This window comes from Monopterus albus, unplaced genomic scaffold, assembly GCF_001952655.1.
Source record: "Monopterus albus unplaced genomic scaffold, M_albus_1.0 scaffold172.1, whole genome shotgun sequence".
Lineage (NCBI taxonomy): Eukaryota > Metazoa > Chordata > Actinopteri > Synbranchiformes > Synbranchidae > Monopterus > Monopterus albus.
Genome location: NW_018128052.1, coordinates 2245737 through 2266365, shown reverse-complemented (window position 1 = coordinate 2266365; position 20629 = coordinate 2245737). Strand labels below are relative to the sequence as shown.

Below are 20629 nucleotides of genomic sequence, written 5' to 3'. Positions count from 1 at the left end.
GAATAATCTCTACTTCTGTCTCATCCACCTCTTCATACAGAAGGAACACTGTTTTACCTCCATTAGGGTCTGACAGTGGGAGAAAAATATTAATGGGAGTGTATTCAGAAAGTAGTGTATGCACACAACATACCTCACATAACAAATACCTAACAGCATTGGCATTCAGTTAGTTATAATCCTTTAATACATGAATGACTTGGGTATTGAAACTACTAACTGCAGACCTTCTACTGCTGAGGGACTCCACCAGTAGCCGGTGAAACGGTCAAACTCTTCTTGGATGACAAATGTTGCTACACCTGCAGACCTGGGGTCCTCCTTTACATTATCCATGCCTAGAAGAAATACATTTAAAAATATAAATAAAACAAATTAAATAGTTAAAATGCAATTAGCCTTTTTCTTTTTTGCACATTTTTTCTGGTTCTCTCAGTCTTATCTTGTTTACTAATTTCCTTATGGAAGAACATTGTATATGCACATTGAGAGCCGCTGTACCGAAGTCAAACTCCTCATGTGTTCAAAACACCTGGCCACTAAAACAGATTCTGAAAAACACTTATATCCACATAGTGTTATAACATTAAAAATACAAATGATGTAATATTGCACACTAACTTAAAATATATATATTCCATATTCAGGGCTCCTGACTAACATTTCATACTGGTCCCACCAAGTCTGTCAGACAGTGGCACCACCTCTGTTTTACAAGGTAATGCTCTGAATACTCTTAACATCCAAAGTGCATAGCCTGTATTTAGAATGAAAATCACATCTGAAAACAAGTTTCCAGCTCTTTTTATCTAATCATTGTAGTGCTCTTTAGCCTAGCAGTCAACATGATGATGATGAAGATTAGGCTATCATATTTCAATTGAAGTATAAACTGATGAATTAAAGTAAAATATTTCCAACACATAAACTGGCCAGCAGGTGATCTACCTGCTTTAAGCAGCTGTCTGTTGTGATTACACTTCAAACGCACCAAAGGAAAATGATAAACTCGTAATGTAAAAAAAAAGGGACCAGGGATGACACGCATCTTGGAGTCAGTGTAGATCGACACATTTCATAGCTTGGAAATCTCTATCTCGTGAGATGGGTGAGTGACAGACCTCCAGATAAACACTGCGATGACAGTGTCATGGAGATTATTACGTCTGTCAACTATTTTTACAGTGAGAGCATATAAGCTGTTTATTTTGCAGTCGCACCCAGTGCACCTTAAATAAATTTGCAGTCTGGAGCCATGATCTTCATATTTTCTTGTAAGTAGTTTAACTGAGATGGTGATACTGTAAAGAAAACTCCAATCATCAAATAGCAAATCAGTTTAATTGTTCTATAATTTACTGCTCTGCAATGAATTAAAGTGGGTATTAACTATAGCACATGCAAAGCTGCTCAACACATGGCACTTTATTTCCTGCACAAATAGCTCAAGTGAAGCGCAAAACCTTCAGACCTTTGTGGCAGTAAGTGAGTCTCCTTTCCTCACTGGTCTTAATGTTGGCTATCCACAGGTCATTATTGTTGATGAAGGCTATGAAGTCAGGGTTTCCACGGCAGATCTTGGGGTCCATACGGGTCCCTGAACACTGGGTCTTGATATCCACAGGCTTTACAGGAGCAGACTGCTAAAACCAACAGACAGAATCTTAGTCATGAGGAAGCAGTGCAGGAAAACCTGGGTACAACGATGTAGGAGAGGCCTGCCTGTTGCAAGTGTTGTCTTAAACGCAGAGAGTTACAGGCATGAACATGTACACTGATAACAGTGAGGTGCACTCAAAGATTTCTGCAAACTCAGTGTTGTCAAGCATAAGTCTTCTGATGTTTTAAAGTAATGTGCATGTAATAAGTAACTGTGATACATAGTATGTACATTTGAAGAGCTTGCTCACTTTATTTTGAAAGAATCTGTAAGATTAACAATGTTCTTCATAAAGATTTTTTTCCAATACCTATCAACCCCTCAAATCTACTTTCTCCATCCTAATCTGTCTGTAAATGCACACCCTACACACATATGCAGGAATTCATAATGTTTTTAATGACCATTGAGGATTTTTGAAAACATCAAGGTTTTTATGTAAATACATTGTACTTTATAAAGTTGGCACATTAGAACTACGAGTTAGAGAATTTACAAGGGATGAACAAAATAACAAAAACACCATGAAACAAGACTTCCTTTAGAAGCTCTGATTGGCTAACTGACATCATTTGAGCTAATAGGAGGTGCAGCTGTGGATGTATTTTAAGGCCAACCTTCAAACTCGGTAGCTCGTTGTTTGATATCAAGAGAAAATCAAAAGAAATCAGCCAAGAAAACTGTGGACCTCCACAAGTCTGGTTCATCATTGGGAGTAATTTCCAACCCCTGAAGGTACCAAGTTATACACAAGTATAAAAACCATGGGACAACGCAGCCATACCGCTCAGGAAGGAGATGCGTTCTGTCTCCTAGAAATGAACATACTTTGGTACAAACAGTACAAATTGATCCCAAAACAACAGCAAAGGACCTTGTGAAGACACTGGAGGAAACAGATACCAAAGTATCTATATCCACAGTAAAACAAGTCCTATGTCGATATAAGCTGCAAGACTGCTCAGCAAGGAAGAAGCAACTGCTCTAAGACCGTTATTAAAAAGACTACGGTTTACAGTTGCACATGGGGACAAACATCTTACATTGTGGAGAAATGCCATCTGGTCTAATGAAACCAAAATTGAACCGTTTGGCCATAATGACCACTGTTAAGTCTGGAGGAAAAAAGGGGGAGGCTTGCAATCCAAAGAACACCATCCCAGCCATGAAGCATGGGATGGCAGCATCATGATGTGGGGGTGCTTTGCTGCAGGAGAGACTGGGCCACTTCATAAAACAGATGGAAGGAAGATTATGTGGATATATTGAAGCAACATCTCAGGACATCAGCCAGGAAGTTAAAGCTTGGTTGCAAATAGATCTTCCAAATAGACAATGACACCAAGCAGACTTCCAAAGTTGTGTCAAAATGGCTTAAAGACAACTAAGTCAAGGTACTGGAGTGGCCACCACAAAGCCCTGACCTCAATCCAATAGAAAGTTTATGGGCAGAACAGAAAAAGTGTGTGTGAGCAAGGTGGCCTTCAAACCTGACTGAGCTGCACCAGTTCTGTATAGAGGAATGGGCTAAAATTCCTGCAACTTACTGTAAGAAGCTTGTGGAAAGCATCCCAATACATCTGACCCAAGTTAAACAATTTCAAGGCAGCACTACCAAATACTAACTGAGTCTATGTAAACTTCTGACCCACTGGCAATGTGATGAAAGAAAAAAAGCACTGACATGATTTGGCTAAGGTGGTATATATATACACCTGTCTCCAACTGTATCACACACACACACACACACACACACACACACACACACACACACACGTGTATTCATCACAATAGTGCCACCAAACAGTTGCAGTGTGAAGATCTGAGCTTGCGGACCTTCATCTTGCTCTGAAATAAATTTGATCTGTGTATCTAAAGATCTGAAGTTGAAGACAAACAGAAGTGCACTCACGATGAAGCCATTGTTGCCTCCGTCCTGACAGTAGAAAAGACTATTGTTGGCCTGGAAGAGGAACAGGCCCGTCTGGGAATGGTAGTCATAGGAGGTGATACCAAAGGCTCCCAAACGTTTACGCTCTCTTAGCAACTCCTCCTCTCGAGAGTAGGCCCCCTGATGTGGTGTAGCCTTCAGAAAACAAATAACAATTCAAATAAGATAATAAGAATAAACTGGAAAAAATGTTTTTTTTGTATGCAAGGTATGTAAGTTTTAGTGTGCTAATATATACAGTCCCATAACTGTGAAACCTTTGACAGAACCACATTTAAATGACCCCCCCCACCCGCCCGCCAACCTTAAGGGATGGCTTATGCGAAATATGCTCCATCAGGAAACGGGGGGGGATCACCTCATTCCTGGTAAACACATACAAAATACACAAAGGAACCTTTGGCAAGAAATAAAAAGGCCGAAGTCAACACAGTGTTTGTTATACTATCATGAGACAATCATATTCTGCTGCCCTGAGCAGGAAAACATGACTGAGGTCAGATGAAAGAAGTACCAAGGAGCAGTATGCAGAAAATAGAAATCATAAGCTGATACAGAGGTTTTTATGTAGCATCATCAATCACCTTACCGAGGTAGTACAACCGATGAGAGTGGGGTCCATTTTCATCCTTCTTCTGCACAAACTGGAAGTCATGGGGGGCCTTGTTGGCAATCATCCCTGAGTACTTCCTGCTACAGTGGATAATGTCACGGAGGCCCTCCCAAGAGTGTTTCTCCACAAAGAACTGAGATGGGACATCCTCCATCTCCACCACTTCTGTGCTGTCCGCTAGGCCGTCCACAGCCGTCATGCTCATTTCCACACAGCTGGATGTTGACATTAGAAAGAATGGACAAGAGGTGCAGACACCCAGATACGCCTTCACTTGTGCAGTCCTTTAATGGAAGTGGTTAAACTGTTTATTCGCCTATTTTTCTTAAGCATCAAAGCAGTTAAACATACACCTTATCATACTGTACCTTTTCCAGATATCTTCTTTATTGTCACAAAGTTTGACCTTCTTGACTCTATGCATTCACTGGTCAACAAGCCTCAATCTGACTCTGTAACAAAGTTAACAGGTTTTTTATTCAAAATTCCTATACAGTTAAAATTACAAATAGTTTCTTATAATGATTTCTCATAATAACAGTAGTACGGTCATATGTCTGTGTACACAAGGCATAAGTACTCGGACTGCAAAAAAATGACTCAGTGTACACACACTATAATGACTCAGTATAATGACTCAGAAACATCGTGCCATGGATTTAAAAAACTTTCAACCAGACTGACAATAAAGGATTTGGTTAAATCTCTCATGTTTTAGTCTTTGGCAGTACAGAAACAAGTTCTACTTCTCCATTTTTGTTGTAGCAGAAGTAAAGGATTCAATCCCCACATTTCTTCCTTGATAGTCTGCATTGGACACAAGATTAGTATGACGCAAATATCTGAGATAATAATCATATTCTTTAACCAACTTTAGTGCCTTTCATATGTTTGGAAGGTTAGTGTTAGGCTGATAAAATACTGTGGTGAGGCACCTTAAAACTGTGTTGTAATAAATACTGAGCTCATAACAAATACACCAACCAAGATATAGCTTAGTTTAAACCCTCGGTGCTCTAAAGGGGTAAATTCAACTGTTTCTTGTAGGCCATGTTAAAATGACATCTTGTACCTACTGATGAGAAATGCATTAGATGCGGACTTAAGAATTGAGATTCCCCCAAATGTAAAGCTGACTATTTAGTTTCCTGTACAAAAGGAAATGCATTACTGGTTGTATTATGCTGAAACCCATGCCCTGAACATTTAACTTTGACTTACTGTAGCATGGCCTCTGTGTTATAATGTAAACTAACATTTAGTTAGTTAAAATGAGAAAAACTGTGCTACAACTTGAAGTGTTACATATAGAGAGGCCCTTTTTGGTTGCCCATTATCCTTTTAACTTTGCAGGCCAATTTTAAGAATGGGGAAGGAGGCAGGCACCGGTACCGTTAATGTTAATGGTTAGCTAACCTACAATAGATCTTTGTTCTCGGGTTTTAACTACTCAGTCACACTGGAGAAAACACTGGCTAGTTCATTTGTGTTACCATTTTAAATGACGTTAACGTTGCAGCTGGCAGTGAATGACGGAGCCGCAAATGATTTGAAAATACCCTTTATTAAGTCGTATCTTGGTGGAAAAAGCTTGATTAGCTACACTTTGACATGACATCTCTCTTCTGTCATTTTCACTTTCAAGCTAACTAGCCGGCTACCGTTAACCTAGCTTAAAAAAACTAGCTAGCCGCTAGCTTATGGTTACTATTTTTCTGTTAAAAACGCTCGCTTAGACGACCGTCCATATAAAATAAACCAAAATTTAAGAAAATACTTACCAATCTGGCCACTCTTTCTTTAACCAAGTTCCAAACTTTATTGGCTTGGTGTCGATAAACAGATTTTGCAACTGCTAAAGGTTGTATCCATGGCCCACTGTGACCACTCACAAAATGTAATTGGCTTCTACTAATTCGGGCAAAGGGGGAACTTTGCTCTAAAGGTGTACACCACCGGTACTTTTTCACGTTCGCACTGCCGTTAAGGAAGCGTCAGCGGTGCAGTGTGAGTTGCCGGACGTCATTTTCCACAGCTCGAGTCCTCCTTCATACGTTTAACTATTTCCCATGCACAAGCTCACATTAACTTCACAAGTATGCTTAACATTTTGTACACCTATCCAGAGTAATCGAGAACGCGTCAAGAAAAAAAAGTGGAAAAACATGACCGGGAAGCTACCAATAAGTTAACCAAACTATATGTAGTATTTTCCAATCAAACCAATGCATCAAATCTACTGCCATGTCTGTACCACTTCTGTGTTTAAAGAAACTTTTTTTCCCCACTCTTAAACACAGTGATCACATTAAATAAATTGCTAAGGCTTTTCAGTACAAAATCATGACTGATATTACCAACAAAGCACAACTGTTATTGTATCACTCAAGATACCACCATGATTTATCAACACTCCAAATGTCAAAGCTCAAGTCTGAGAATACAGAATTTTTAATGAAAAAGAAAGTGAGACAATATATGCAGAGCACCCAGTTTTTTATTTTTTATTTATACAAAGAACACAGTCTCTACTTCAGAGGGATGAAACGAGAAGAGTGTGTAGCTCCAATACCGGGACGACCATGCTTGACTGGTTTGTAGGTGATGGAGAACTCACCCAGGTAGTGGCCACACATCTCAGGCTGTGGACAGAACAAGCAGTGTTATGTTAGAGATGAGACAAATGCATTTGTTTGCAACAGTAAATGCACAAAACACTTAAGTAGGAGATGATACAGGTAAGGAGTACCGGGTAAATCCTATTTAAACTTAATTGTATTTACTTTAAGCCTGATATTGAGAAAAAGTTTAGAAAAAGAAATCTCATTTAAAAGTCAAGTGACGAGAGTGCATGTGACACAAGAAGCAGCCATGCACATACACCAAAATGCAGTGCTTTATTGGATTCTAAGCAAAAACTACATTCTATAAGATTCATTATCATACTGTATAATTTAGGCACTGCTAAAATGGTGTATATCTAAAGTTAGAGCCCAAGAGAAGTTTGAGTCAACCTGCACTGAAAGTTGTCAAAAGCTAGCTTTACTATCCTGCACACTCCTGTAGGCAATAATTCTGGCAGCACTTTGTGCACCTTAAATTTACAAGAAAAACAGTGGTGCTGTCACTGTATGTTTCATGGCCTTGAAAGTTCTGCATACTTCAGTTCTTAGGTTACAGTTTTAGGCCAGGGTTTTTCCTGCTATATGAACACAAATAGGAGTTTAGGCAACCCATTAGAATGAAACAACAAAAACAAGGAAGAATTCTATGTGCTGATAAAAGAATGCATAGACTTTTGACTACATTGTGTTGCCCGCTTTCTTTCACAACTATTTAAGGAAAAAAAAACCCTAAACCAACCCCCTCAGACTGCAACTAAGCCCTCATAAAACCTAGAGAAAATTCTGCAGGCTGTGATGTACATAGGGAAAGTTGACCTTTTTTCCCGTGGGGGCATTTTTGAGTGAAATGAATGGCTCAGAATAAGTACAAGACTGAGAAATTTGCAAATTAATACCATATTCAAGACATAAGCACAATAAGGACCCTCTGCCATTCTTCTACTAGGAAACTAATCACCTCATTAAAGAGTAAATTTATTTTATTGTCATTGTAACATTGTGACACATACAACGAAACTTTGGAGCTGACGGTGCTGGGCTGCTGCGCGCATACGCGCCGCCAGACATGGATACCCATTATGTAATGTCAATTTGTGACATTTCTTCTTTGACTACAGTAAGTGGTGGTAATCCAAAAAACCCTCAGGTTTACATATCTGCAATCTAACCAGCAGCACCTCACCTTGATTTCAACCTGGTTAAAAGTCTTGCCATTGTACACTCCAACCATGGACCCAACCATTTCAGGCAGGATGACCATGTCTCTCAGATGGGTCTTCACCACCTCTGGTTTCTCCATGGGGGGAGCCTCTTTCTTTGCCTTACGCAAGCGCTTCAGGAGGGACTGCTGCTTGCGGCGCAGACCACGGTTCAGCCGCCTCCTCTGGCGGGCGCAGTACAGCTGCATCAGCTGTTCACTATAGAGGGAGAGACAACACTGATGTCATTGAAAAGCCATTTCCAGATAGGATGCAGTGGGCGCTGTGCTCTGCCATCAAACCTATTCATGTTTGTGTTGCACGGCGCAAGAACACATCAGTGCTGTGCCGAACTGAGCGCAGCGCAAGGTCATTTTTGCCGTTTCTGCGCACAGCACTGAAGTAAAAAAAAAAAAAGGTTTAACTTGGGTGCAGCGCTCTGTGACGACACCTCAATGCATGTGATTGCAGAGAAGCCGACAGACCACAAAGAAAACGAAGAAGAAGATGATTTTGCCGGATGCACACCCTCTTATTTGCTGCAGCTCGTCTCCTCCTCATCATCATTTCAGCTAAAGCCAGAACTTTCTGCTGACATGTAGATAGATACATCATGCATCCAAGTACACTGCGTGACAAATTTAATATCTGCCAACCACCTCATAGAAAGCTTTTTGGTCACCTAGCAGCTGGTGGCCAATGCAATTTGTGCATGCGCCCGCCACGTCCAATCTGAAAACAGCTAAACACCTGATGACCTCTGACAATGTTTGTCTGTCAGATGTAGAAACACAGTATGGCAATATGGCAGCTGCTGACTAAACAAGAAATACTCATTTTATTTAAACCAAGAAATGCAATTCCTGTTACACTTAAATGGAAAAATAGAAAACAATGTGCTAGTTCTTGCAAATTCGTATTCACTCAACATCAAATTGAACAAAGCACTTTCAGTGGCAGTGCAGTCGCCATTCAGTACAAGACTTGCAGATCAGTATATCTTTGTTCATACTTGAAAAGTCAAGGTTAAATATGTTTAGAAGTGGACATGTCATTATTATCTGTGCCATCACTGGAAAACACAACACAGGCAGAGGTACCAGTAAGTTTCAAAAGGTCAATGACAAAAGTCACTGCTTAAATAAAAAGCAATCAGGCTTACCACTCAAAAAAAAAAAAAAAAAAACGCAAAATTAAAATATGTCAACACTTGCAGGACCCGAATTTTAAAAGTTTACAAGGAATCCTCAAAACCCTTAGGACATGTTTTCCAAGGAACTGTGTTCAATCAACACGACTGTGCAACATGCCAAAGCGTGACACTTTTCCAGCAAATGAAACTATGGTAACGTTACAACTGGCCGCAATACAGCATCAGCTGCTCAGCCTCATTAATGTCACTTACTAGGACATGTCCAGAAGCTGGTCCAGGTCCACACCTCTATAGGTGAACTTCCTGAAGGTACGCTTTTTCTTGATCTCGGCATCCGCCTAGAAAAAACATCACTCTCGTCAGCAGCAATATATAAGCTCTATTGTTAGCATTTACATTTGAATACATATACTAAACATCAACTAGTCTCAAAGCCACTGTTACACCTACGACGTTTATTTACTATCGCACAAGAACGGCAACTTTTTACAGACTGTAACAGGCCAACATGTTAGCTTAGCCACAGACGGCCATTGCTCAGGGTAATAACGAGTTAAGAAACATTTTATTTTGCATTTTGAGCAATGATTTTCTGCTGAATGGCCACTGAATGTCGGCTACTCTCGGATGATATAACTAGCTATTATGATAAGTAATATAGCGCTCAGATGGATATAGATAATATTTTGATAGTATCAGGATCAGTTGAATACCCACCATATTGCCCGATGTTCCGGAGGAAAAGAACGGCCAGAAGTCTCGTTAGGTCTAATATCGCGCGATTTAAGACGAACATCCGGTGTATTTTCTGGCGTTAGTATCTTCTGCAAACAGTAGATGGTGCAGTTATGCCATACCAAGTTATGGTTTATTATTCGTTAAAAATTAAATTAATTCGTTAAAAATCAAAATTGAACCCAGTCTTAGTTTTACATACTAGGAGTAGAGGAAAAACTAGACCTAAAAAATAGTACTAGCGCATGAATGGTTTGTTTGGTTTTTGAGAGACATGTAGCCTACTAAATAAAACCATAATTTGTAAATTGTAAGTAGCCTACAATTTTGAGGTACCTAGTACTTTACTCTTTTCCATTTGATCACCACTAGAATAGGCTACTTAGAGAGAAATATACTTTTTACTGCACTGCATTTGACAGTTACTTTCAGATTAGAATGGTGGCAACTATGTGATAATGACAGTGGATTGTTTAATGTATTGTTTGTCTGCTATAAAATTCTGCCATAGTTTCATTAAAAGAAATGTAACCATTAGTTATCTAATGACACCCCAAAATAATCTTGTGGAGGCCTGGTACTTAGGTTGGGAACCAGTGAACTACCTAAGTGTATAAAAGTAGTTAGCTATAACAGATTTTTCAATATTTACAATCTAATGACATATGTAACAGATCAGCAGTTGTGCAAGTGCACTGCACATTTAGGCTTCTCTATCTTTACTTAAGTAAATTGAAGTAGTTGTAATCCATTTTTACATTATGTTGGTACTCGTACTTGAGTAAAAGATGTTAATATTTCTTCCACCAATGTATATTTACTGAAGTATGAGAGCTTAGTTGAGTGTCTTTATTTTGAGACACACTACCACATTTCAGATAAAATTGTAATATGACTATATGGTATTTAACAGACCCTTGTGTCAGAACTTGTGGCTTGAGGTTAAAGGTAACACATTCTTTTGAATGCTTTCATGAACAATAATGATAAGGACCTCTGTTTTAATATCACTTAGCTAGGGAGATTTTGGGACATCCATATAGTAAGCACGATTACATAGTTTGAAAGCTGGACTTGAATTTATAATGACGTTTGTAATGATGTTGTAATAAAGTGGTTTTCTTTTTTCAGATTACTGCTGTTAAAGATTTTCAGTGTCCTTTGGTTTAAAGGACTGATAACTGTGGAAAGACTATTCTCAGAATTTCCTCATGGGGACTGATAATCTATACAATCAATATGGAAAGTATTCAGACCCTTTCAAGTTTTACATATTTTGTTATGTTTCAGACTCATGCTACAATGGATTCATTTCAGTTTTTTCCTCATCGATCTACACAAAATACTCCACAATGATAAAGCAAAAATAGGTTTTTAAATTTATTAAAAATAAAATACTGAAATATCCAATTTACACAAGTATTCAGAACCCTTGTTACAATACAGTACTTGCAATTGAGCTCTAGTGTATCCTCCTCCTATCAATGGTCGAGATGCTTCCACAGCTTGATTAGAGTCCCCTTGTGCCTAATTTAATGCACTGGATAGAATCAGGAAAGGCACACACCTGTTTGTACAAAGTCTCACAGCTGATGGTGTAAAACAAAGTCATGAGGTTGAGAGAACTGTCCACAGACCCACGAGACAGGATTGTGTAAAGACACAGATCTGGGGAAGGATACAAGAACACTTCTGCAGCATTGAAAGTGCCCAAGAGCACGGTAGCCTCCATCATTGTCTCTGGAAGAGATTTAAACCACCACCAGTCTTCACAGATCTGGTCACCCAGCCAAACTGAACAATCGGGGAATCAGGGCCTTGGATGCAGAAAAATATAAAGCAACTCTGAATGAAAACCTTCTCCAGAGTGCTCAAGGCTGGGGCAAAGGTTTAGATTTAACAAGACAACAACCCGAAGCATACCGCCAAGAAAACACAGCAGTGTCTTCAGGAAAGCTCTGTGAAAGTCCTGGAGTGGCCCAGCCATAGTCTGGACCTGAACACAATAGAGCGTCTCTGGAGAGACCTGAAAACCATCCAACCTGGTTGACCTTGAACAATTCATCCAAGAAGAATGGAAGAAAACTCCAAAAGAAAGATGCTGAGCTTGCAGCTTCATTCTCAAGAGGAATTGAGGCTGGTGATGTTGCCAAAGGTACTTTAAACAAGTACTAAGTGAAGGGTCTGAATACTGATGTAAATGGGATATTTCAGTCTTTTATTTTTAAGACATTTTCAAAACTGTCAAAAAGCCTGTTCTCTCTTCATCACTGTGGCATATTGTTTGTAGATTGATGAGAAAAAAAATTAATAAATTTTGAGTCTGAAATATAAAATATGGAAAACTGTGTTGCCCGCTTTCTTTCACATCCATTTAAGAAAACAAAAAAACCTAAACCAACCCCCTCAGACTGCAACTAAGCCCTCATAAAGCCTAGAGAAAATCCTGCAGGCTGTGATGTACATAGGGAAAGTTTACCTTTTTTCCCATGGGGGCATTTACAAATGCATACCATTTTAAAACTTCTTGGTATTTAGCCAATGTTAAGTGGAACTTAACATTGTTCTCGAGTGGAAAAGCCAAAGCTAACTTGAGACATGGAATAAATGAATCAGAACTATTTCCATGGCTACATACTACTAGAAGGGAAGAGAGAAAATGTTATTTATAAGGTGAACCAACCTTTATATAGTGCATGTCTGGTTTATGGAGGCTTTGCAGTATTCTACAGTAGTGTGCAGTAATGTAGTAATTTTGCAACCTTGTGCACTAAAAGCTAGTTGTTTCACAACATTTCCCATCTTTTAACACACCACCCAAGTCTAGTTCATTATCTCATTTCGTGTCATTTCTTAAACTCTTCTCACATTCTTGTTACTTAACAGCTAACAATTCAAAGCATCTGCTGACTAAGGAGTTAGTCACAGGCCTGTCCTTTTGTTACATTTGTTTTAAAACAAAGCACACCACCACGATATAATGAATACACATCTTTATTACATCATATTCAATACACATCATATTCACAAATCATTTGACTTCCCCCCATTGGCATAAGAATTATTCCAGAGGGGAAAGTAAACTCATATACCAAATGTTATTCTGATTCTAGGTACAAAACAGCCCCTGTTCAAATCACAATTATGCATAAATAATAATAATCAAATAGTCATAATTGGTTTGCATATCAACCAATATTTAAGATTCACTTAAACATTATTCACTGACACAAAAGAATCCAGTATTCTTACTTGGAATGTTCCAAACTTCACTTGAGTATTACTTTATCCACTCCTCCACTTCACTGTATTCAATCTAAAGAAAACAAGCCCAACTCCAGCTGGAGCGGTTAAATAAACAGAGGAAATTTTTCCTCCATGAAAGACAGAAAAAAAAAGACAAGACTTTGTTCCTTAAAGAAAAAAAAAGTTGTTTTCTTCTTTATATGTCAATGACCAATACTGAAGGGCTGAAGATGATGCTGAACAAACAAATGCACATCCACAGGATTACAGAAAGTAATTGTTTACACAGATGAAACATTTGGGTATTTTGATGAAAATTGTGGGGTTTTTTTTGTTTTGTTTTTTTCTATGAGACTCCCTAATGTTTCACTTTCAATTTCATAGTGCTGTTAGGGACTTAGGGATCTTCCTTAATGTAACTAATGAGTCAGCAAAAATCGGGGGGTGGTTTAGTGATATATATTTTTTTCCCTTTAGAAAAAGAAAAAAAATATCCCTGGACAAAAAGGACTACCTAAGCCCAAAAAACTGCCTTTTGTGGTCACTTTAAATGTTTGTTTTTTTTTAAGTCACAAATATAGTTCATTGTAATGTGTAACATTGGTTTTGCACAAGTAGGGGTAAGAACATTTTATACAATACTAAAAGAATGTGGCCTAAAAAAAAAAAAAAAGTACCACATACTCTGGATATAAAAATAACCCCCCTGCCATGATGTATTCTTGCAGAACATTCTTCTTCCTAGTAATCTGTCCTGTCATGGTACCCGTGCTCTTCTTCCTGGTAACCCTGGTAACCCTCATCTTGGTAATCTGGGATGAAGTCTTGGGCACCGCCTGCCCCACTCTGATCATTTCCAACCTCTCCACCTTTAGGGCAGTACTTAGCGTCGTAGATCTGGCGCCCCAGGCCAAAGTTTTGGCCACTTTGGTTGGCTCCATGGGCGTATCCCATCTGGAGGGACATGGTACTGTTGTCGCACTTGTCTGTGCCCAGCTTTTGGTCATAAATGGCACGTCTTGTCCCTGGAGCAGTCATCCCAGCCTGTAGTAGATGCAAAGGAATAAGAATACATTTAAAGCTACAGAATGCAACTTCAGATAGCACTAGCATGAAACACCAAATCAATCCACTCCATCCAGCACTCCCTCTCCACTACACTCCATCACACTCTGCTTAGCTCTTCAGATGCTTGTTGTTATGAAATGACAATGAGAATGCAACAAAACTTACTGATCAAGCAGAAATAATTGAAAATCTCATTGTTAAGAGGTCAATCCATCTCAAAACCTTTTAGAAGCTAATATCTCTGCACTGCTGTTCAATGAGTCTGGGTCACAGGAGGCTTTGACAGCACCTTTCCACATTAAGACAAGTTTTGGAGGAGTTTTCTACAACAAAAATATTTGAAAAATTTATACTGTGGCTTTAGTTTACTTTCATTTTTTTAGTGTTATAATAGATAATATAATTATTTTTCCTGTATGGCTGTTAAAGTGCTGATTTCACTCAGCCTATTTTCCCTTATACAAAGTCCCAGAGTTCAGTTTTCTACAAGCCTAAACATGACATGCTTACAGCAATGGAAAGACCGGGGAATAAGTAAAGCCTTGAGACTTGTTTACACTGCAGTCCTACAACACCGAACGTAGGACAAGCTGGGACTGTGTTGCAGTACCTGGCTTGCCCCCCTGTTGGTTCCCATTTGCAGACCGATGGTTGTGTTGTCCATTGGGGGCTGGATTTGAACTTTAGGGTCATATAAATGCCTCCTGGTGCCATATGCATTCATACCTGCCTGACTGGCACACTTGTTGGTCCCCATCTGGAGGAGAGAGAGAGAGAGAGAGAGAGAGAAAAAAAACAAAACTTTATACTTATCAAAAGACTTCTAGAAAAAAAAACTTGCTGCACAATATCAGTGTATTTTCATAATTTTAAACAAGTGTGAGTGATGTTTATACAATCACAACACCAGGCACACATATGCTTTCAGCATTTCAGTCAGTAAACACTAAGTTGTAGTGCAGGTTCCGCCCACTGTTTAGGCAGCACTCATATCTACAGACATCTTTCTTGGCGCTGGAAACAATAACAAAACAAGAGGCTTAAAGGGTGTGAGAACAATGATAAACTCATAAACACGAGTATGCCATACTTGGCATGAGATCATGACAAAGTCTGGTTTCACATGCAGTAGTGAGCTTGGCTGACCAAGCATGTGACGTGACTCACCTCTGCCAATACCAGCCAAAGACATCACATCAGTAAGCTGTCAATGTACTTCTTGAGTGGTACCCTCTCCTCCCTTTTTGCTGGTTTGATTAGTTTCAGATCTCAAACTCTCCACATTTTAAACCCGCTCACTCAGGAGCCTCCAAACAAACTATACCTGCAGGCCGATGACGCAATGTCCAGCCTTCATCTTCTCCTCATCAAACATCCTCTCCTGCTTGTCGGCATACTTCACCCCGATGTCCATCCGCGACTGGCAGCCCTTGGTCTTGGCCTGAGAGAGAATACAGAATAGGTTGTCACAGTGAATCGAATCCCACACCACGACAACAATTTCCTGTGACAGGGATGACGAAAAATATTACTCCTAATGCCAGAGTCTGGATTTTGAGGACTCACCATGCCAGCCAGAGCGAGCAGCGTTGTCTGAACCTGGGTCATGTTGCCGCTCTCAAACAGGTCATTGGCTTCAAAGATGTCATGAGGCTTCAGGCCGTACTCTGTGATGGCTTTGATGAAGTTGGTCAGGTTCTCCAGCTAAAGCCACACCAATTTAAACAGTGTTAGATTTAGAAAGACAGATGTGACCATTTCTGTTTGCATACCATTGCACTCTTATTTGTAAAAACACTTTGTAATCTCAAATACGGGAGTGTGTTTGCAGTGACTCGTTACACCTCGGAAAAGAAGCTTACAACACTGCTGACTTGCAAGTGTAACCATGAGCTGGCATGATTCAGTGAGCTGGCAGAAAAACACAATAGCACAGGGGAGTATTTGTTCACTAGGTACAAAAGAGAGTCTCTAACGGCATGCAACATCATCATTTCCATTAATGGACTATTGCTATATAAAAAAAATTTTTAAAAGGCAGAGAGAAAAACTGCTGCCACACCCTGAGTTAGTTAAAAAGTATGCGTCATCCATTATCTCACCTGGTGCCAGTTCAGTGCCGACTTGTTGATCTTTTTCACTGAGCCTGGTTGTAGTTTGTTGATAAGTCTGATAGAAGAGCAGAAAGAAATGGGGCAAAAATCATTTGGTTTTCCAAACCCCTGTACATAAAGTAACACGGAATCAAACAGGCAATATGTGATCTCTGCTTACTCGCACAGAATGACTCCATTCTTCAGGCCTTTCTGAAAGTCAGGGCCTATGGAAGAGCCAGTGATTTCTTCGATCCAAATCCTCAGCTCCTCCTCTTTCTGAGGGTCATACTTCTGTGCAATCTGGTTGGGTAGAAAGGTCAAAGGTCACATGTGATTCACCAGAAGCTACAACAGCCAGTCTGTGATTTGTTAAGCAGGAAATACATTTCTAGAATTCAGTCCTTTTTGTTCTTTCTTGCCCTTACAACTTAAATACACCGATAACCGAGCTCTGTAATAGGAACAGAGCTATAGATATTCACATATCACATGCCAACATTTGTCCTCAAAAGTGTATTGTGACTGCTTGTAATCATGTTTCATGGTCACCCTAGAGAAGTGCCCGGTCTGTCTTATTAGGATATAAACAGAGGTGATGCTGACATGACCCAACGCACACGCATGCGGATATCCTGTTTGGTGAACTGCTAAATCCCTTCCTAAAGCAAGGATGGCAGTTGCTGAAAAATAGCAGCCTGGCACAAAGCCAGACTTTCTAGAGAGGAGAGTGATTTTGAGGTGTTACTTTGATACAAGTGTGAAACATGCTGCACTGGCTCCAAAAGAGGCCATTCAGGAGAAGAGTTACCATCATCTAAACAACTCTTCCAATGTGCTGTGTAACAAACTAGAAAGCAGAAATGAAATGCTAGTAAACATGAAGCGGGTAAACATTTTCTTCTGTTTCAGTGAAGGACAAGGTGTCGAATGACAAGCAGCACACTACGGGCTCCCTCTGTTCCAGAAGGCAAGAAGATCCTAAACTGCAGTGTAAAGTGCTATATAAACAAAGTTAGCCACACAGCTGGTTGTACTCTAAAGGAAATTTTGTTCTAATTACATTTCCTTCATCCAGTTATCCACATATAAAAGCAACACTGCTATTTCAAATTGCCCACAAAGAATCCTACAGATGCAATTTGCAGACAGAGTGAACACAAGGAATTTAGCCCTTAGTGCTTGGATTAAAGAGCTGAATGAAGCAGCAAGGGCATCAGACTGTGTGTGGATCCAATAAATGAACAGGAGGGTGGTCCCCAGGCATCTCTTCAGTCCCCCTTTCAAGGACACCACCAGTCGGAGACAGAGGAAATCTGTGTGTTTTCTTTATGTTCGGCACATGTTCTTCTGCAGAGATTTAGGGAGGGGACATAACCCTCTCCTCCATACAAGGCCAAAGCCAAAGAATGCAGGTGGGGGTCACAATGGAGGGTGAGTTAAAGAAAGTGATATGTGTCAAAAAGACTGAGCAAATCTAAGGACATCTGTGGCAGATGAGCTGCAACTTAAACTACCCTTTCCTTTTTTAGTGAGAAAGAGGAACAAAGTTGAAAGCTAGCAAATTAATGGTATTACACAGTAGCAATAGACACTTCCCCTGTATTCAAATAAATAAAAAGTTCTCAAAGTTATGCAGCTCGGTGTGAAACAAATAACTTCATCGGGAAATTCTTCTCCAACATCAGGCCTGGTATTTTAAATGGATCCGGATGTGCAAAGATCTGCAAATAAAACACGCTGCTTTCCTTATCAAGGCCGCACTCAAAAAGAAAATTACACATTGCCAGAAAAGCAGGGTCAGTTTGGAGAGTCTGTGAGAATTAGTCACACGATGCCCTAGTTTTAAAAACCAGGTGAAATCTGACTCCTCGCACTGATCTGACTTTATTCGAAAGAGGCAAAATGTAACTGTGAAAACCAGCACGATACCACAAAGGGAGGAGCAGGAAACTATTCTTGGCATTTCAAATGAGCAAAGACAGGAAAGAAGCGCAGCATCGAGGTATAATGGCTTTCAGCCCACAGACTAATGGGCGAATTTGCGGGACAACGCCGGGCACAGGGAAGAGACAGAGCTGGAAACAGGGATAACAATTTTTCCACAACGACACACTTCATTGCCAAGAGGGCCAACGCCCATAGTCTGCATTTAAGTTAGCCGCCTGCACGGGAACACTGAAATTTAGCTTCTCAAACACTTTTTCAAACTAAATCTCTACCGACACTGTCTCTCCATCCACCTCTTACTTAACCGGGGCGTGCTCATCAAAATGGAGGCCAGGTGACTCGGGGAGAGGCGTCAAGCTGTGAGTGGACGACGGGAGGAAAGTCAGTACAACTCACTTTATATGATATATAAATGTGTACACCTACCTTGTTTTTGACTTCCGCGGATAATCCGTAGGCAGGACCTTTGTTAAAAGCCATTGTCAAAGAGTCGTGATTTTTTTGTGGCGATAAAAAGAAAACTACTCGAGAACAAAAACTGCGCTAAATTATCTTTAACTTTCTCCCCCAATGAAACCTCAGAGTGAACTGAATACTTCCTTTCTCTTTTACGGCCACCAATTACAGCGCTCCCACGGTTTCTACCAAAGAGATTACATTCAAGAGTCAAGATAGTTCACTGCGAATCCGGAGCAATGTAGTAGCGCGTTAGCTCGAGGGTGCTTCTTGTATGAGTATCACCTGTTAAAAAAACATTTAATGAATATTCAACACAAGGATTTAACATGTTAGAACGTAACATGAAACAGGAGCATAATGCTGTGTTTTTACACAGGCTAACTCAACAAAGCCACTTAGGATGTACAGTTGAAGACCCTTATCTGATGAGGGGACCACACGGTCTAATATTGGCTTTACATTTTAATTTTAAAACGGAAGTGTCAGGGGGCTCAGCACTATGCCATAAATGTATTACCATTTAAATTTTTAATTTTTCTTGTCAAGCTTGTAGCCCAACATTGAATAGCTTTCACATCATCTTCAAAACATCAGGTAGCCTATATAATCAGTGAATATTGTCAATATTGACGATGCCTGTGTCATGACATGCTAAAAACACAGCTATAAATCACCTAGCTAGCCTTATGGAGCCCCCCTCAGAACAGTAGACCTTGTGTAAACCAGTACATTCCCATTATAAAAACATTTGCGCTCCAGCAAGTACGGTAGTCCGCAGATAGGAGTCCTCTTGGTACTCGGTTCCTCCTTTGGCTGTGCGCTTCTTTAATCGATCCTAGGCTCCACCTTTCCCTTTCTCTTCCTTTAGGTCGCGATTGATATCAAAAACTCCTTATAAGGAGGGAAACTTCCCAAATTCCTAAATGGTGGGAGTGATCCAGAGGTCCCACCCTGCATACCAGACGTGCAGCGGACCAGACAAATTGTCGCACTTTTTCGAGTCACAGACGATTAAAAAAGTTTTGAGGAAGGAAACTTGGCAAAATGACCTACTGAGGTGACGTAATGTCCATGTTATGTGGTTCCTAGATAACAGACATCTTCTCTTGGCTTGCCAGGATTTGTAAAACTGGTCCAGAATAACATCTGATGGTTCTAAAGTGAATGTAGAACAACAGTTAGCACGACAGAACTGCTTCCTTCTGTACAAGTTAATGAAACAGAATATATTAGTATATAATATAGGCCTTTTCTGGGAATGAACATTTAGTTTAAAACTCCTATAACGTTTACTTTCAGTTAAATATTACGGATTCTTCTGAATGTGAACCCCCCCCCCAACTTATATTTTGTAACAGGAAATACTCCCTGTGACACTGTGACCCAGTTGTTTTCTAGACCAGCCATAATCTAGTTTTGGACAATAGTGTTATTGTTCAAGATAGGAAAATGAAGCTGGACATAAGATGCTGCTAAATACCTTGAAAAATAAAGTTTGCTTCAGCTAGTCTTGTTCAACAGAACATTTTAGCAGCTTCTTGTCAAAAAGCTGGATCTTATTTTGAGTCAAACGTGTTCACCTTTGGTGGGGATTGAGAGGCTAAACACATGGCAGTTCCAGTTCCTGAGATGTAAGGTTTCAGCCTCTTTGTCACATTAAACAGAAATTTTATTTATTTTTTCTTGTTGAACAAAAAATGCTAATTGAATACACAGTGTTGGGCTCTGGGAAATTATAATTGGTATTTTCAGTATTCACTATATCTTATAGACAAAGCAATTGATGGGTTTAAGACAATAATCAGATTATTCAATGATGAAAATTATGACTGCTTAATGACATCATCAGCAGATTGCCATGAATTGCACAACCTCAAC

At 39.8% G+C, this 20629-nt stretch overlaps 3 protein-coding genes across 3 annotated transcripts in view; all 3 read right to left on the bottom strand.

The window, feature by feature from the left end:
• The window catches only part of LOC109969325 (dipeptidyl peptidase 9-like), a 15190-nt gene extending 8882 nt beyond the window's left edge, over positions 1-6308 (bottom strand). Inside the window, 7 exon segments of the mRNA XM_020616139.1 lie at positions 1-69; positions 228-338; positions 1472-1643; positions 3573-3790; positions 4126-4508; positions 4593-4676; positions 6006-6308. The exon segment at positions 1-69 is cut by the window's left edge and continues 54 nt beyond it. Of these exon segments, the coding sequence (XP_020471795.1) occupies positions 1-69; positions 228-338; positions 1472-1643; positions 3573-3790; positions 4126-4508; positions 4593-4648 (1009 nt within the window). The 5' untranslated portion in view covers positions 4649-4676; positions 6006-6308.
• Positions 6309-6703: 395 nt separating this feature from the next.
• rps15 (ribosomal protein S15) lies at positions 6704-10017 on the bottom strand. Its single transcript, XM_020616138.1, has 4 exons — positions 9918-10017; positions 9453-9538; positions 8032-8266; positions 6704-6866 (listed from the first exon to the last, which is right to left on the bottom strand). The coding sequence occupies exons 1-4, from the start codon at positions 9918-9920 to the stop codon at positions 6753-6755; spliced, it is 438 nt and encodes a 145-aa protein (XP_020471794.1). The 5' UTR covers positions 9921-10017; the 3' UTR covers positions 6704-6752.
• A 3707-nt stretch (positions 10018-13724) lies between these two features.
• Positions 13725-18931, bottom strand: cnn2 (calponin 2). Its single transcript, XM_020616213.1, has 7 exons — positions 18719-18931; positions 16524-16645; positions 16352-16418; positions 15816-15953; positions 15574-15690; positions 14860-15006; positions 13725-14225 (listed from the first exon to the last, which is right to left on the bottom strand). Exons 1-7 carry the CDS (start codon positions 18770-18772, stop codon positions 13923-13925), a joined length of 948 nt encoding a protein of 315 aa, XP_020471869.1. The 5' UTR covers positions 18773-18931; the 3' UTR covers positions 13725-13922.
• Between the last annotated feature and the right edge of the window lie 1698 nt (positions 18932-20629).

What these genes read in the sequence shown, in the direction of transcription:
- rps15 (XM_020616138.1), bottom strand. An exon ending in CAGCTTCTGGACATGTCCTA is followed by an intron (nt 8,267 to 9,452) that starts GTAAGTGACATT and finishes CTCCCTCTATAG; the next exon opens with TGAACAGCTGATGCAGCTGT. An exon ending in TTAACCAGGTTGAAATCAAG is followed by an intron (nt 6,867 to 8,031) that starts GTGAGGTGCTGC and finishes TTCTGTCCACAG; the next exon opens with CCTGAGATGTGTGGCCACTA.
- cnn2 (XM_020616213.1), bottom strand. Translation starts at nt 18,772, where the DNA reads ATGGCTTTTAACAAAGGTCCTGCCTACGGATTATCCGCGGAAGTCAAA. An exon ending in CCGCGGAAGTCAAAAACAAG is followed by an intron (nt 16,646 to 18,718) that starts GTAGGTGTACAC and finishes CTACCCAACCAG; the next exon opens with ATTGCACAGAAGTATGACCC. An exon ending in TGCTCGCTCTGGCTGGCATG is followed by an intron (nt 15,691 to 15,815) that starts GTGAGTCCTCAA and finishes ATTCTCTCTCAG; the next exon opens with GCCAAGACCAAGGGCTGCCA.